The sequence below is a fragment of the Thalassophryne amazonica genome, chromosome 13 (genome assembly GCF_902500255.1).
Source record: "Thalassophryne amazonica chromosome 13, fThaAma1.1, whole genome shotgun sequence".
NCBI lineage: Eukaryota > Metazoa > Chordata > Actinopteri > Batrachoidiformes > Batrachoididae > Thalassophryne > Thalassophryne amazonica.
This window is the reverse complement of record NC_047115.1, coordinates 36,671,429-36,690,137: the sequence shown is the minus strand read 5'-3', so window position 1 is coordinate 36,690,137 and position 18,709 is coordinate 36,671,429. Positions and strand designations below refer to the sequence as shown.

Here is an 18,709-nt window from a genome sequence, read left to right as displayed (position 1 = left end):
GGGGTGGCCAAGTTCGGTCCTCGAGAGCCACAGTCCTGACACTCTTAGTTGTCTCCCTGCTCCAACACACCCGAATCCAATGAAAGACTCGTTAGCAGACTTTTAATGAGCCTTTCATTGGATTCAGGTGTGTTGGAGCAGGGAGACAACTAAGAGTGTCAGGAATGTGGCTCTCGAGGACCGAACTTGGCCACCCCTGGGTTAGGGTAAGGCTCTTAGGGTTGGGTTAGGTTTTGGTTATAGGGTTGGGGTTAATGTTTTGTGGTAGGTTTAGGGGTTAAGGTTAAGGTTAGGTTTCTGCAGTATTCTGACAGAGCAGGCTGACTGAACCATTTTAAGTAAATGCAGTTGGGTGGGGGGTGGGGGTTCCAAAAATGTTTCCAAAACAAATGAACTTAGTGTTACCAATACATTGTAAATCAAATATATGTGTGATTGTAAGTTTGCAACTTCGTGTCACATTATTTTGTCAGTATTATAATTGTATTAGGGGCCTCTCTGGACCCCTGTCAAACATGGGCCCCTAGAATCCTTCTCCTTCTCTCCCTTTTGGCACACCTGGGAGCAGCACAATGCTGTTTCTGGACCCTCTATTCAGCGACAAGTGACAGCACTATACATTTGTACTAGACCTAGATTCAGCAAGGTGTAGCAAAGGTGTTCACTTTTTTTAGCCATTGACATTTAAAATGTTCTCTGTTACTTCTTATCATAGTGTCACAGCATCTCATTCAAGGCTGTACAACACAAGTTCAAAATAATCAAAACCAGATTCTAAAGTATCTTTTTCCTGTGGTTGTATTTTTTTGGTGAAATATGCATCAAAATGCACCTAAAAATTCCAAATTTTATGGGGGCATGCTTCAGACCCCCTTGGGGGTTGTTCACAAATCCACGGCCCCCTTTTCCAAAATCCTGGATATGCGCCTGAATGTGATAACTTTTCTGAGTGATGATTGCGTAATATAGGCCAACAGTAATCCATGAAAATAGTTTTTATAATTCTAGAAAAGAAACTAACATTTGATTCAATGTTTGATTATTCTCACACACTCAAAAAAGGAATTTAACTCTTGGAATCAAGCGTATGTCTGTTGATAAATTTAGCGCTTAGGTGAGACAACATGGCGAATCGTGCATTTCCGGTGACTTCAGCGTGGGCGGGTCTTGTGCATCCTCTCTTTTTTATGACCAATCCGGTGTTTGAGAGCTGTGCAATTACGCTGTTTTGCACGACAGTAGAGTCCTTTTCGGTCTAGTTGCTTAGATACCTTCTCGCGATCCTGCCTCGTCTTGAGTTTAATCAATCTGATTGGATCGCAGCATTTCCTGCCGTCAAGGCGTAACATTTGGGAAAGTAAGTCGAAAAGCGAACGGTGACATTTCGGGTTGGTAAGCGGGCTATTCTTATGAGTGAAAACAAAGCAAATGTCTTAAAGAACAAGCGAGAAGATTAACACAAAGAAGTAAGTTATACGTGTTCTTTTTGACTGGGAGTTTTATGTGGATGATTTGCTGCTTTCTGCGGGAGCTAATGTTAAGATGTTCAGCATTTCAAAGCTAACATTAGCTGAAAATGACATGCGACTCAAATATCAAACAACTGATGGGTGACAGTTTTTTCTCTGTCGCGAAGAATGAGTTATTGTTGGGGAATATGCCAAAAACACTACGGCTTTGGCTACTTTTTCCCCCTTTTTTGACAGCTTGAGCTGCTGAGCGGATCAACTGTTCAGAAACAGTTTCTTAAATTCAGAATTACTGTGTAGATTTCTTGTTGGCTATTTTCCAGAAAGTAGCAGTTTATCTTATAAGCGAGAGGTGATGAATTCGAATCCCACCACTAAAAGGCATAGGATGTCACTTGCCACATCTTATCCGTTTTGCTTTCATTTTCCATAACTTGTCATCTTCACTTGTCATACACTTACATCCAAAGTGACTTCTTACAAGTCAGCGAAACAAAATTCAACTGCAAGTGCTAGATACGTGATTAAAAAAATTCAAGTTAAAGGAATTGTAACAGAAATGGTCTGGTTGGAAAGAGCCTATAGAGACCTTCAAAATGGTGTTTAAACATTTGTTCTATGTCACAGATGAAGACAGGTATGAGCATTTAAAGGTCGGAAGATCTTGGTCATTTTCGTCTGTCTGCTTAAGGGAAAAACACCAGAAAGCTGTGACCGGTGTCTCATTGTTTATATTTCAGAATGATGGTACTCTGCCAAACCTAATTATTATCTGATTTACGTGTGTGATTTGCAAGGATCCACTGTATAAACACTGTTTTCTGACAATAGTTTCCAAGCTAAAAAAAACCGGTTATTTCACCATGTCTGCCATCTTGCCAGCTTGACACTGGTTTTGCGGATCATAAAAATATGCATGTGAAGGCTTCAATCACCACCAAAAAACAGAAAAGTACATCATCACATTAATTAAATGTTATATTTTATTTGAAAACTGATCTTACTCACCTTTTAACAGCAAATGGTTTCGACTCAATTTTTCAATTAAATTTTTCAATTCAATTTTTCACAGAATTTCCTAACTTATACTCGTCACAGGAATATGGTTTGACAACAAGGTTGCAGGGGGGCTTTCATCTACGTCATCAAATAGGGAGATACCCGATTGTCAAAAAATACACGCATTCCTCAAAGCGTGAACTCAGCACTACTGTGTGGAAAGTCTTGCAAGCCAGGTGCACCTGATACAGCCACAGCAGTGGATGCCATATTTAGGTCATGCACGCATACCTACAAGTGCAGGAATCCCAGTTTTCACATCAACAGAAAAAACTAGCATTAGAATTCCTGATCCTTCAAGTGGAAGGTATGACCACTCTAATCATAAGTCCCTTCGGCTGCTCCCTTGTTTTTTTTTTTTTGTCTTTTCACTCTGGGTCACCATAGCAGATTCAGAGTGCATCTGCATGTTGACTTGGTACATATTTTATGCCGAACGCCCTTCCTGACGCAACTCCACATTACATGTGGCAAGGGTGGGGTTTGAACCGGGAACCTTCCGCACTGAACCCAAGCGCACTAACCACTTGGTCACCACCCCACTCTAATCACTGATCTATAAGTGTGATGTGCAGCTAAGTGACTACCTGTTCAATTTGAACACATCACTTACACCGCCCATCCAGTGGCTTCGCATTTCCATAAATACACCATAAGTTCCCACAATGCAGTACAGTTTTTGGGGAGCAGCAGTTTCCGTTAAAGATGAGAGCAATGGTGGGCACAGAAGGTGCCTGTTTTATTGAGTGATTCACCCAAAATAACTGGTCTGAAAAGAAGTAAAGTGGTTTATACAGGTAGTTTTTGTGCTGCTCCATTGTGCAGCAAGCTATCTGAGAAGGATAAGCCGCTTGGCATCAAGAGACCATACTACAGATTCCCACACAAAGAACCGCAAAGACGAAAAGCCATTCCTTGGTACAAATGGACACCCAAACAACACAGCAAACTATGTTCTGAATATTTTAAAGGAGGTAAAGTGATAAATTGGCCTACTTACACTTTTAAGAAATGTTTAGTAGTAGTTAGCCTTGTCTTCCCTTCTGTTAAATCTTTTGGGAAGTCCTCTTTTTCTTTTACCAGTACCAGGTGTGGAATAGTTTGCCAGGGTATATTAAAATTCAATCTCATAAGACCTGTTTTAAACATCAGGTTAGAATTTTTTTACTAGATCCACTTCTGTTAGAGGAAGTTAATGCTTTTATTACTTAATAATGAATTTTTAAGCACTGATTAGCAAGTATTTATGTTTAATTGCACTAGAGATGAGCAAAAATATTGGTGTTTTCTCCACAAAGTCAGCATTTGCAATTATGAATCACCACAAAATACACAAAATATGTTCTTCAGATGTTAAATGGACTTTCATTTATATAGCGCTTGTCCATCTGCATCAGACGCTCACAACGCTTTACAATAATGCCTCACATTCACCCCGATGTGAGGGTGCTGCCATACAAGGTGCTCACTACACACCGGGAGCAACTAGGGGATTAAGGGCCTTGCCCAAGGACCCTTCGTGATTTTCCGGTCAGGCTGGGATTTGAACCAAGGATCCTCTGGTCTCAAGCCCAACGCTTTAACCACTACACCAGGGGTGGGCAACTTGTTCCAGAAAAGGCCAAGAGGGTGCAGGTTTTCTTTGCAGCCACTGATTCCACCAGGTGATTTCACTGATTAATATCACTTTGAGCAGATGGAATCAGTTAATCATTGAAATCACCTGGTGGAATCAGTGGCTGCAAAGAAAACCTGCACCCTCTTGGCCTTTTCTGGAACAAGTTGCCCACCCCTGCTCTAGACCATCACCTCCCCTAGATGTTCTGGATATTATTAACTAGGCTAATAGATAATTTGCTTACCATCTATTTACTGTTTTGAAAATCAATGTTCCCAGTTCATGACAAAAATGCAGATTCCTCCCAGGAAACCAGAAACTGTTTCTCGCGTATCTCTGATGAAATTGCATGCTCAAGATGCCACAGTATTTCGAAATACAAAGCCAGTGGATACAAATGGGAACTCAAGTTAGAATGTGCCCTTTGTGGATCTGGGCCTATTCCCTGTAATTCAAAGGGCAAGAAAGTGATAACATTTTTTGCAATTGTTTATACACGTCAGACTGTGCACCTTATCCCCTTTCCCGTATCATTTGTTTTATATGTTCGCACTGTGAAGTAGTTGCTTTTAATCTCATTGTACATGTGTAGTGACAATATAGACATTCTGTTCTATTCTGTTAATGGAGTCAGTCAGTGAGTGGGTCTGCAAAATTTTCAAAAATGGCTCTGTAAAAACTACAGAATTTTTAATTCTGACATTTTTGGGCTCTTGTTGGCATCTTTTAAAATGACCAATGACCCTAACATAAAATGAAGACACACCTATAAAGTTGCTTGTGAAGCCTTGTTGCTGATTGCAGAATCCTGATGGTCCTTTTTAGACTCTTCCTACAGAGAATGTTTTGTCTTTTCTTCATCAGATTGTTTCCCTTTTTTTAAGCAGCTTTGTTAATGAATCTGCTCTGACTTGGGAACCATAGATGAAGAGATGGATTCTCAAAAAAGGTAAAAGTGTCTGCTTAACATTAGAATATTGCATGCTCAAACAAACCAAGCCTGAGCACACAAAATGCAACAACAATCATTCCACTTATCCACCAAGAGATAGTTCACCAAGTCAAAGTGCAGAAGCTGCAACATAGACAAGCAAGTATGTGCACAGATTTGCACGTACTGGTTAACTGTAAGCGTTTAAGTTTAGCTACAAGGAAAATATGAAATGCACTTTGGTGATGAAATGCGATTAAAAATGTTTGGCTTTTCAAGAATTTATTTCTTTTTTTAATTTATTTTTGGTTCTTTTTTGCCTTGCAGTGTGACAGCTGAAGTTGAGCCAGAGTGTATTAAGAGTGAAATTCCCAGTGCAAACTTTGTAGATGAAAAAGATGAGCTCTTTCATGGACCTCAAACATGTGAGACTACAAAAGCTAATGCAGTTACAGAAGACATGCAAGATGATGTCCCCTCTCAGAATTCCATGAGCTGTGGGTCTGCTGGTGACCTGGGTGAATCTGGCTATGTTAGCTGTAAAAGCAGCTTGTTTCAAATGCAGTGTTCCAGTGGGCAGAAAACTAAAAGGACAAGTTTCCCTGGTCCACACACTGTTCAAACAACATGTTTTGCTGCACATTCTCCCAATCCCAAACTCACCCTGTGTCTTAGTAGTACTCCCAAGAAAAATTCAGGTGATGAGGAAATGCTGAGTCCTGACAGTCCCAACTGTAAAACCATGATGGTCATAAACTCTGTGGACAAGGATCACGATGTCACTGCCTCAGCAGAAGATTTTGGCATTGCCCAGGCTCAGGTAACTGGATCTCAGCGAGACTTAAACTGTGGAGGTTTGGCCAAAGAAAGAATATGTGTGGATGCCACAGGAACTGAGGAAGCTGAGCTAGCTGAATGCAGTGGCTCATCTGATGTCAGTCAGGCCTTAACTGGAAGCCAGTCAGATCCAGATTGTGAAAGGTACCAGTAAACCCTCATCATCTTTTCTGTCAGCTGTATGTTTCTTTTGATTGCTACATATAATCTGTTCTTGCTCCACAATATCATATGTTACGCCAACTGCCACTTGAGAGCAGAGTTTGTGTGTTAACTGTTACCTGTTTGTTTATAATAGAGTTCTGAATCTAATGGATGGATTTCAGCAAAATATTTTGTGGCTACATTGTCCTTGTGTCAGGGAGGACGTCACAGAAAGATAAGGTGCAGGGCTCCAGACTAACTTTTTTCAGTACGAGCACTGTATCCCCTGATTAAAAATTTTAGTAGCACTTGTTGAAAATTTGGGGGCACAAACCATAAATCGTCCTGCAGTGTAATTATTCACATTGTTCCGCACTTTAACTGCCATGGTAATAAATTATCTCCCTCAGCCTTTTCTGTTGGACACAGTTTTGTTTGGATAACAGTTTATATATTCAAATATTACATTTACATGTGAAAAACAATAAGTTGAAAAATAAGACTACAATTTTGAGACAATTAGTATTCTCCTGTGTATTTGGTCATCAATTGCAGTTATTATTGAAGTGAAACTTTAATGGAACCACCTACACTCAACAAAAATATAAACGCAACACTTTTGGTTTTGCTCCCATTTTGTATGAGATGAACTCAAAGATCTAAAACTTTATCCACATGCACAATATCACCATTTCCCTCAAATATTGTTCACAAACCAGTCTAAATCTGTGATAGTGAGCACTTCTCCTTTGCTGAGATAATCCATCCCACCTCACAGGTGTGCCATATCAAGATGCTGATTAGACACCATGATTAGTGCACAGGTGTGCCTTAGACTGCCCACAATAAAAGGCCACTCTGAAAGGTGCAGTTTTGTTTTAATGGGGGGGGGGGGGGGGGATACCAGTCAGTATCTGGTGTGACCACCATTTGCCTCATGCAGTGCAACACATCTCCTTCGCATAGAGTTGATCAGGTTGTCAATTGTGGCCTGTGGAATGTTGGTCCACTCCTCTTCAATGGCTGTGCGAAGTTGCTGGATATTGGCAGGAACTGGTACACGCTGTCGTATCCCAAACATGCTCAATGGGTGACATGTCCGGTGAGTATGCCGGCCATGCAAGAACTGGGACATTTTCAGCTTCCAAGAATTGTGTACAGATCCTTGCAACATGGGGCCGTGCATTATCCTGCTGCAACATGAGGTGATGTTCTTGGATGTATGGCACAACAGTGGGCCTCAGGATCTCATCATGGTATCTCTGTGCATTCAAAATGCCATCAATAAAATGCACCTGTGTTCTTCGTCCATAACAGACGCCTGCCCATACCATAACCCCACCGCCACCCATGGGCCACTCGATCCACAACATTGACATCAGAAAACCGCTCATCCCACACGACGCCACACATGCTGTCTGCCATCTGCCCTGAACAGTGTGAACCGGGATTCATCCATGAAGAGAACACCTCTCCAACGTGCCAAACGCCAGCGAATGTGAGCATTTGCCCACTCAAGTCGGTTACGACGACGAACTGGAGTCAGGTCGAGACCCCGATGAGGCCGACAGATGCAGATGAGCTTCCCTGAGACGGTTTCTGACAGTTTTTTGTCAGAAATTCTTTGGTTATGCAAACCGATTGTTTCAGCAGCTGTCCGAGTGGCTGGTCTCAGACGATCTTGGAGGTGAACATGCTGGATGTGGAGGTTCTGGGCTGGTGTGGTTACACGTGGTCTGCGGTTGTGAGTCTGGTTGGATGTACTGCCAGATTCTCTGAAACGCCTTTGGAGACGGCTTATGGTAGAGCAATGAACATTCAGTACACGAGCAACAGCTCTGGTTGACATTCCTGCTGTCAGCATGCCAATTGCACGCTCCCTCAAATCTTGCGACATCTGTGGCATTGTGCTGTGTGATAAAACTGCACCTTTCAGAGTGGCCTTTTATTGTGGACAGTCTAAGGCATACCTGTGCACTAATCATGGTGTCTAATCAGCATCTTGATATGGCACACCTGTGAGGTGGGATGGATTATCTCAGCAAAGGAGAAGTGCTCACTATCACAGATTTAGACTGGTTTGTGAACAATATTTGAGGGAAATGGTGATATTGTGAAAAAGTTTTAGATCTTTGAGTTCATCTCATACAAAATGGGAGCAAAACCAAAAGTGTTGCGTTTATATTTTTGTTGAGTGTAGTTAGAAAATTATTGTTAGTATATCTTAACAGTTACATGTTTCATCCTGGACAGTCTGATATTTTAACAAATGCGCCTGTTCGTATTTTGACCATATTTTAATGAGTTATGTAACAATGGCTGTAACAAAAGCAATTTTTTTTTAAAATCATCATTATAAATTCCTTCATTTTGCATCTCATTACAGAGGATAATTCAAACAAAAATTGTCTGGTTCAAATTAATGGTTTAAACACAAGGATGAGCAACATTAGTGGTATTCATGTAAAAACTTATTTGGTGTTTCTATCTTTAATAATAAACTAAAAAGTTACACGCTTTTTAAATTTTTTTTTTTTAATTAGCTAACAACAAGAATAAAAAGTGTCACAGAAAAAAAAAATAACAATAAAAAAACGTGACGGCCAATCCCCTGTTTGCTCTGCACAGATGTGCACTGGGTTGGTGCACACAGAACAGGGTGGTATACGAGGAACGAGCCACTCTATGTTCATTCGTCACCTTAGGTAAACAATATCAGAGTTTTAGGTAGAAATTTGGACTGATGGCAGACAGTGCACTTTTTTTGGGGGCTGGTCCAGCTCTCTGTTCACATGGAGCAGCAGGCACCATGACAGAGCTAAAAGCTCTGTGCACTGCTCAATACAAGAAAGAAACACAGTCTGCTGTCAGACACAAAATGGTCCCTTTTTAAATTGGTCACTTCTTTATAGAGGGGTGGCATCTACATCAATCCCTGCATTGACTAATCAACCCCCCTCCCCCCAGTTTACACTGGCAAAATCAGTAATGAAAAAATAAGTTGTCAAATCTGCAGGTCACTCATGCGTAAGTAGTTGTACAAAGAGCAAAAAAAAATGTTACCATTTGGAGGCAGTCTGGAGTCCTGAAGTGACTTGTTTTGCAACTTTATGCCTATCTGCCATCACTGATTTTGATACCCGATTGTCGACAGTTATCGAGAACAAACGAACAACAAACAACATGATCGGAATCCTACATAACTGGATCTACACCCACAGAAATATTTAACCCGAACTTTTAAGATTTATGTAATTTTATTACATGACAAGTTCCCATTTACTTTTTTAGATCATTTTAATACAAACCTACCAAATAAACCTTACATGATGCATATTCATTACTGTAATAAATCCTGTTTATTTGAAATGCATAATCCTCAGCTTTATGTATTTAGTATTAATAAAATATAATTACTCTAAATCAATAATAATGCCAGTATTTATTTAAAATACATAAAGTATATTGTTTGAATTTCATAATAATTATGTTACCTATACAAGATAAATGGCATAGGTAACATAATTATTATGCAGTAATAATTGGTTATAGTCAGATGTAATCAAGTCTGGGAGCCATGTGCTAGTGCTGTGATTCACAGTGTCCATGACACCATGGAACGGCCTTGCATCCTGGATAGTAACTAGCCAGGCAGACACCCAGTGTGTTGTGTAACCGTGTATAATTAGATAGAAAATAGTAGGCAATGGTACAAACTGTGATTACATGTTAATTTTGGCTGTGATTTAAAAAAAAAAAAAAAAATCAGGTCAGATTTCCTAAATTTTTTTTAATCGGGATGGAAACCGGGAGTAATCAGTAATGGGAGACAGCCCCAAGTCATATTGTTAGAAATCAATCCATGGAGTGCTCTACTTACCATTGATTGCTTTGTATGCAAGAAATCCTACTATAAAAATGTATGGAATGAGTGAGAGTGAACATGTCTGTAGAGGTGGAGGTATGCACAGGAGAAAAGAGAAATGAGTCAGTTGCAGCAAGAGAGTACATGTGCGTGAATGAGAAGGAGGGTGACAGTACTGTCGACGTTGTGAAGGTGGGTGAGCTTAATACGTGCGGTCCAGTGTTCAAAGTGATGACGAGGTGAAGCTGAGTGCAAGAAGGGTGGAGAAGAGTGACAGGAGTGATTTGTGATTTTAAAAACGTATTTGTAAGACTGACAGAAACACAGGAGGCACAGCAAGAGGTAGCAGAAGTGAAGATGCTGATTTAGTTGTTGGCCAGCATGGCTCTCACGTCCCTGGACCAGACTCTGGCCCCTTCAAACAAGAAAAGCAGATATAGATAATGGATGGATGCATCAGAATTCTATCTTTATCTCAGTTGTCTGGAGGTTGTGAATGTTTGAAAAACCACCTTACGACATCACAATAGATCCATAGATATCCTACTCATGAACTAACAGATTTTTGGGCTATAGAGCTTATACAGGGGTGATGTGGTCTCTTTATCTGTACAGGATTTCATTACCATTACATGACACAGACAGACGATGGTTGGGAACACCCATTGATGAATTAAACAGAATGCCCCAGTGTGCCCCACCTCTGCCCCACCTGAAGGCAGGTCCGAACCACACCGTTGCAGTTAGGGTAAGTTAACAACCATTTGTTGTTTGTGTGTATGGAGATATTTGCAGATAGGTTTAGTTGTATGGTGTTAAGCTCAATGTATATAATAAAGGAGAACAAAGAGTGTGTGGCAGTGAGTGTATCATGTTTGGTTTGGTTTTAATTCGGTTAAAAAAGTAATACATATAAATATACAGAAACAAGATGATAATATGTGAATAGACTCTCCAAAATGACGCATGCACAGAGAAGGCAAGAGTGTCCAATTTTTAGTGGGTGCTGTTCGGTCAGCGACACCGGGGACAGCCTGCCATTGTGCAACACAAACGCAGCATCACTTCATACGGAAGGATTTTGTACTATTTTGTTTTCAGTTGCAGTCACAGAAGCAGTCGCGAAAAAAGTGCAGTTTTTGTTTCTGATGGGGACATACAGTAGTGTTCAGAATAATAGTAGTGCTATGTGACTAAAAAGATTAATCCAGGTTTTGAGTATATTTCTTATTGTTACATGGGAAACAAGGTACCAGTAGATTCAGTAGATTCTCATAAATCCAACAAGACCAAGCATTCATGATATGCACACTCTTAAGGCTATGAAATTGGGCTATTAGTAAAAAAAAGTAGAAAAGGGGGTGTTCACAATAATGGTAGTGTGGCATTCAGTCAGTGAGTTCGTCAGTTTTGTGGAACAAACAGTTGTGAATCAGGTGTCCCCTATTTAAGGATGAAGCCAGCACCTGTTGAACATGCTTTTCTCTTTGAAAGCCTGAGGAAAATGTGACGTTTAAGACATTGTTCAGAAGAACAGCGTAGTTTGATTAAAAAGTTGACTGGAGAGGGGAAAATTTATACGCAGGTGCAAAAACCTATAGGCTGTTCTTCTACAATGATCTCCAATGCTTTAAAATGGACAAAAAAAAAAAAACACGCATGGAAGAAAACAGAAAACAACCATCAAAATGGATAGAAGAATAACCAGAATGGCAAAGGCTCACCCATTGATCAGCTCCAGGATGATCAAAGACAGTCTGGAGTTACCTGTAAGTGCTGTGACAGTTAGAAGACGCCTGTGTGACTTGCAAGAATCCCCCGCAAAGTCCCTCTGTTAAATAAAAGACGTGCAGAAGAGGTTACAATTTGCCAAAGAACACATCAACTGGCCTAAAGAGACATGGAGGAATATTTTGTGGACTGATGAGTAAAATTGTTTTTTGGGTCCAAGGGCCGCAGACAGTTTGTGAGACGACCCCCAAACTGAATTCAAGCCACAGTTCACAGTGAAGACAGTGAAGCATGGTGGTGCAAGCATCATGATATGGGCATGTTTCTCCTACTATGGTGTTGGGCCTATATATCACATACCAGGTATTATGGATCAGTTTGGATATGTCAAAATACTTGAAGAGGTCATGTTGCCTTATGCTGAAGAGGACATGCCCTTGAAATGGGTGTTTCAACAAGACAGTGACCCCAAGCACACTAGTAAACGAGCAAAATCTTGGTTCCAAACCAACAAAATTAATGCTTCGCAGATGTGAAGAAATCATGAAAAACTGTGGTTATACAACTAAATACTAGTTTAGTGATTCACAGGATTGCTAAAAAAGCTGTTTGAACATAATAGTTTTGAGTTTGTAGTGTCAACAGCAGATGCTACTATTATTGTGAACACACCCTTTTCTACATTTTTTTACTAATAGCCCAATTTCATAGCCTTAAGAGTGTGCATATCATGAATGCTTGGTCTTGTTGGATTTGTGAGAATCTGCTGAATCTACTGGTACCTTGTTTCCCATATAACTAAGAAATATACTCAAAACCTGGATTAATCTTTTTAGTCACATAGCGCTACTGTTATTCTGAACACTACTGTACGAGGGCTGTCCCCAAATGTAGGATTATTGCGTCATATTTTAACCCTTTAGTGCCCACCCTCAAACGAGACTGTGCTGCCCAGTTACAGAGGATAACATATTGTGTAAAATGCACTCGATTCCAATTTGGTCCCGTTGATAACAACAAACAACATGGTCCAATAATCTGACCATGCTGAACTGTTCATATCCAATATGTGTACTTGAGGGAGCATTTAACAAATGTAATACTGTTTTGCATGACCTGCACCTGCTCCTTGTACTCTTTGTTTCAATGCACCCAGTGGGAATGACTAAGGAAAACAGAGGTAGTTGGTGTAAAGTCATCATCTATCCTGTTCTCCGTCTTGTCACTAAACCTCCCATTAGACGGCACCCTCCGCTGCTTGTCTCACAGAAGACTGTCAGAGCTAACGTGTAACTACAACTTGCTCAGCTTTACCTTTCTCCTCATAAATCATTAAAATGGCAGATAATTTTTACTTGCTGCTGACGATTTATCTCGTGAATGATAATTAATCGAACCACCTACACTGTATGCACTAGGGATGTCACAGTACCACTTTTTAATGTCTTTGACAGATACTGGAACCCTCAGTATCTGTTGCTACTGAAATGGCTCACCCCCTAGTATGTGCTACATGTGCTGTATTTTTGGGAATATAAGTTCCATTTTTTCCTGTATTATCAGCTCTTTAATTTTGGACTTTTGTACATTGTTGTAGTGTACTTTTTATTATTTGTTATTATAGATGGTAAATGCACTGCTTTTATATAGCGCTTTTTTTTTTATAGACACTTAAATCTCTTTATAATAATGCCTCACATGTGAGGGTGCTGCCATACAAGGTACTCAATACACACCGGGAGCAACTAGGGCATTAAGGACCTTGCCCAAGGGTCCTTAGTGATTTTTCGGTCAGGCTGGGATTTGAACCGAGGATCTTCTGGTCTCAAGCCGAACGCCCTCATTAGTTATTATAATATTATGAATTGTGAATGTGATTTTTATTTTTTACGTATACAAGTCGCCCAAGAGTATAAGTTACAGAATCTACAAAACTAGTTTAAAAAACACTTATACTCTGGGAAATTAAACAAGCAATTTGATGTGCTTGTAAGCGAACAAGATTTTATTCAGCTTTGAAACAGGAAATCGGGCTTGCTGTATTCAGTATTCTTATCATTGATTTCTTATAAAAATGTTACAGTTGCCTGTGTCAAAATGATAGACATCAGAGGGCTGATGCATACCCTGCCTGCTCTACACACCATAATATAAATGTACAAGTAAATATACATATGTTTGTATTGGTGGTTTTGATTATGCACGACTTTACCATATGATCTCTGTGTGATGTCTTTATGAAGTCACTTATACCAGTCAATCACAAATATTTTGCTGATCATTATATGCTTTAGATCATCCATCAAGGCGTCTTGGTTGTTATGTACAAAAATGTGTTTTTCAAGCCATATTTTCTTTTACTTTGGCCTTTGACTAAACTACTCCAACTTCTAAGCACCTCTTGATAGCTGACCAGGTAATATTACCACCATGTTTGAAGGAAATCAGTCCAACCATTTTTTAAGTTATCTTACACACACAAACAAACAAATGAAAACAGGGTAATAGTTTTAAATTACCTAACTTCCACCATATGGTTTCAAGGATGTTAAAGACGAGTTACTGCCTTTCTTCACCAAGTAGGATGTTACTGATCTCTTTTGTTTCCAGGGTTTTCTTGTTTGTTAGTAGTTTATTTCTGTTAACTAAAGCATAACAACTTTACTAATCGAGTAATGAAATATGTCACATAAATGAAATACTCTGTATATAAACTATTATATGCACTATGTAAAATTATTCAGTTAGTTGATTGAAGTGAGATTCTGAAACTGATCTGGGATAAGCAAAGATAATGCAATCTGCATATGGTCTGTCCCAGAAACTGTAGTCACTCGGTCAGGCATCTGGATATTCCTTCCATTTCTTTATTCCAGACAGATCTGCTGAGAGAGGCAGAGGTCCCTGTTCCATTCCCTTCTAAGTTCAAGGATGCTTGGGATGATATGTCTGTGAAGATGCCCTGCTCTGAGAAGAACCTCTTTCCTGTGGAGAATGAGGTATAGTAGTTATTGACAGGATGCGCCTGCATGTAAGGTGTTTACACCTGATGTAACCACAGGCAGCAGGTTTAGCTACTTTGAGAACACTGCTGTATTGTCTGTGTACTTATCAACTTGTATATTTTTGTTTTGGAATGGGAAAAAAAGATGAAATCTGGAAATGAGCTGATTCCAAACTCCCTTCTGAAAGCAGAGAAACAAAGAACTCAAAACAGCTGTGTGTGAGATTCTGTTTGTTGCTCTCATTTTGCTTGGGGTCATGACAGCATGTTGATTTGGCACAGGTTTTACCCTGGATGGTCTTCTGATGCAACTTCAGTTGTAGGCTTTGAACCCTGTACTTTTAGTGCTACACTACACTTCCAGTATATAAAACAACTGCAGTTTTTGTTTGTTGTATGATCATTTGAAATTCAAAAAAAAAAGAAATCTTCTCCTACCTCATTTTATTGTTTTCATAAATGAAAATCTGTATGGGTTGAGAAATTGGTGTTCTCTGTCTTGTTTTTTTGTGATCCATCCAACAGATGGCAGTGATTAACTGTTGTTTTCTGTGTGTGTGTGTTTGTGTGTTGTTTCTCCAGATTTTTGTTTTCTCATTTCAAAAAGAAAAATCTGCTGATTGTTTGAGCACACAGACCATACTAAGAGTGTGTCATTTGTTGTACCATGTAGGACCGAGGTACTGTCCAGAGTCGCTGGGAGCTTATCCAGAGTGCCTTGCGAGGGGGATTTAAAAGCTCTCTGGATGTGAGGGTAAGACTGTTTAAGTGGGCCGGACTGATTTGCAAGACATACATAGAGCCCTTGTCTTAACATTCTGTGGCACACAGTTGAAAGCACATATGATATATCCAACACCCCTTTGCTTTTTACAGCAAAGGTCATCAGTCACTTCGTTATGTGTGTGTTCTGGTAATAGCATAGAATAAACTGGTCAGGAATCTTGCACAGTGCTTTTTCAGTAAGAAACATAAATGAGAGGTTTTCAGGGAACTTAATAGATCTGCACGCAATGACATCAAAGTGTGGAAATGGAGAGCAGCCACCGAAGGTCCCCGAGGAAAGGCAGCAAGGTGAAGTTTTTTTTTTTTTTTTTTTTTTTTCCCCAATAAAGTTTCATTGTGTAAAAGCACATTATGCACATGTTGTGAACTTACCTGTGTAAGGTGTATCTGAATACTGTGCCGTGTAAATGGCAGCAAGGGTCTGTGCTTTATTTCAGACCACAATTTGTTTGTGGTGTACCTGTATTATGCTTTGCAGTAGCAACACACCTGCGCTTGGTCTAACCACACCTGATTTTCAAACCATGGCTGCACAAATGAGTGCAACTCGCAATTCAAAGATTGTGGGTGCTGGGCATGAAAATGACAAGTAGTTATGATACTTGCAGTGAACTGTGTGCTGCTTTGGGCCAGGTGGAAGACCGGGCCTATAATCTGTATTATAGGTCCCCATTAACATGTTTCACTTTTGTTATCAGGATAGATTTGTTTTTTTTGTATGTATTGTTGTTAACGTTGCTAATGATACCTGATGACCAAGTTGCAACTCTTGTCATACTTCAAGTCAGCTAACCTTTTGCTTGTTGTGTGACAGCATAACCATGACGGAAATTCAGTATAAATGTTTAAATTGTACTATTGCTAACCTTACACCTTAACTGAGTAAATGACTGGCTGCATAAAACCTGGTCAAGCTTTTAGTCATCTATTTCCTATTGGAGCAGTACATATACAGCAGTAAAGAATAGCAATGTGTTCCATAAACAACCACATGGTGGCAGGCTGCAGCAGATATTGCAACTCATAACTATTATATACTGTGAATAAATTGAACAACTTCAAATTCTTTTTTGCAGGATGCAATCTTGCGATACAACACAGGCCATGCAAAGAGATGGGACTTCACTGCACTCAACCTTCTTTGCACAGAGGTAAGCTGTTTGAAGGGCACAGTTACTTCTTTTTTTATAATGGCTCTGGTGATGGAGCAACAAAAGTGAAAAGGTTAAATTAATTAAACATTTTTGTAAAAGTTATAGCATTTCATTTTTTATGGTTAAAATTCTTCACATAAATGACAAAACTCAGTCTTGTAGAGTAATTACATTAGCAGCAGACCTTGTTTTTATTTCCGAATACAGTGTCAGAACATAAAAGACATACTTCATTAAATATCTCCTAATCGATAGGCTCCAGCCCCCCACGACCATGAATTGGAGTAAGCGGTTGAAGATGAGTGAGTGATCTACTAAAAAGTGGTCAAAGCAACATGAAGCCGATTGAGTGCAATGGTACAAATTACTAGCAGGAGTGGGGTGGTGGTGGCTGGCATGAGTGTGCCTTCTTGCTTTATACTTTTATATTAAGGTCCCAAATAGTGTTTACATGTATTTTAATGTCTTACAGTGAATCCAGAAAGTAGTCACAACACTTCACTTTTCCCACATTTGTTGATGTTACAACCTTATTCCAAAATGGATGACATTAATTTATTTGGTAAAAATTCTACACACAATACATAATGACAATGTGAAAAAAGTTTTTTAGATTTTTGCAAATGTATTAAAAATAAAACAAAAACTAAGAAGTCACATATACATAAGTATTCACAGCCTTTGCCATGAAGCTCAAAATTGAACTCAGGTGCATCCTGTTTCCACTGATCATCCTTGAGAGGTTTCAACAGCTTAACTGGAGTCCACCTGGGTTCAATTCAGTTGACTGGACATGATTTGGAAAGGCACACACCTGTCCACATATAAGGTCCCACAGCCGACATTGCATGTCAGAGCACAAACCAAGCATGAAGTCAAACAAATTGTCTGTAGACCTTTGAGACAGGATTGTCTTGAGGCACAAATCTGGGGAAGGGTACAGAAACATTTCTGCTGCTTTGAATGTCCCAATGAGCACTGTGGCCTCCATCATCTGTAAATGGAAGAAGTTCGGATCCACCAGGACTCTTCCTAGAGCTGGCTGACCATCTAAACTGAGCAATCGGGGACAAGGACCTTAGGGAGGTGACCAAGAACCCGATGGTCACGCTGTCAGAGCTCCAGCATTCCTCTGTGGAGAGGAGAGCACCTTCCAGAAGGACAACCATCTCTGCAGCAATCCACCAATCAGGCCTGCATGATAGAGTGACCAGACGGAAGCCACTCCTTACTAAAAGACACTTGAAGGACTCTCAGACGATGAGAAACAAAATTCTCTGGTCTGATGAGGCAAACATTGAACTCTTTGGCATGAATGCCAGGCATCATGTTTGGAGAAAACCAGGCACCACTTATCACCTAGCCAATACCTTCCCTACAGATAATCATGGTGGTGGCGGCATCATGCTGTGGGGATGTTTTTCAGCTGCAGGAACTGGGAGACTAGTCAGGATTGAGGGAAAGATGAATGCAGCAATGTACAGAGACATCCTACGTGAAAACCTGCTCAAGAGTGCTCTTGACCTCAGACTGGGGCAACTGTTGATCTTTCAGCAGGACAATGACCCTAAGCACACAACCAAGATATCAAAGGAGTGGCTTCAGGACAACTCTGTGAATGTCCTTGAGTGGCCCAGCCAGAGCCCAGACTTGAATCCGATTGAACATCTCTGCAGAGATCTGAAAATGGCTGTGCATCAACAGTCCATATCCAACCTGATTCAAAGATGAAGGGGCAAAACTGCCCAAAGATAGGTGCGCCACACTTGTGGCGTCATATTCAAGAAGACTTGAAGAAGTGTAATTGCTGCCAAATGTGCAACAACAAGATATTGAGCAAAGGATGTGAATACTTACAGTAGCGTTCAGAATAACAGTAGTGCTATGTGACTAAAAACAATAATCCAGGTTTTGAGTATATTTCTTATTGTTACATGGGAAACAAGGTACCAGTAGAGTCAGTAGATTCTCACAAATCCAACAAGACCAAGCATTCATGATATGCACATGCTTAACAAACAGGTGTGAATCAGGTGTCTGATTCACACCTGTTTAAGGATGAAGCCAGCACCTGTTGAACATGCTTTTCTCTTTGAAAGCCTGAGGAAAAT

The 18,709-nt window shown here is 40.1% G+C and overlaps 1 protein-coding gene across 3 annotated transcripts in view; it reads left to right on the top strand.

Annotated features, from left to right (window-relative positions):
* Positions 1–1,343: 1,343 nt before the first annotated feature.
* Positions 1,344–18,709, top strand: part of parga (poly (ADP-ribose) glycohydrolase a) — a 79,119-nt gene continuing 61,753 nt past the window's right edge. The window contains exons 1-8 of one of the 3 annotated variants that reach the window (XM_034184548.1): positions 1,373–1,466; positions 5,011–5,095; positions 5,405–5,618; positions 5,655–6,058; positions 10,539–10,671; positions 14,531–14,653; positions 15,332–15,412; positions 16,521–16,595. In XM_034184548.1, coding sequence (XP_034040439.1) covers positions 5,079–5,095; positions 5,405–5,618; positions 5,655–6,058; positions 10,539–10,671; positions 14,531–14,653; positions 15,332–15,412; positions 16,521–16,595 — 1,047 coding nt within the window. In that variant the 5' untranslated portion in view covers positions 1,373–1,466; positions 5,011–5,078. Of the gene's footprint in view, positions 1,467–5,010; positions 5,096–5,404; positions 6,059–10,538; positions 10,672–14,530; positions 14,654–15,331; positions 15,413–16,520; positions 16,596–18,709 lie in introns of all 3 variants that reach the window. The other 2 variants (XM_034184547.1, XM_034184546.1) reach the window with 2 other exon arrangements.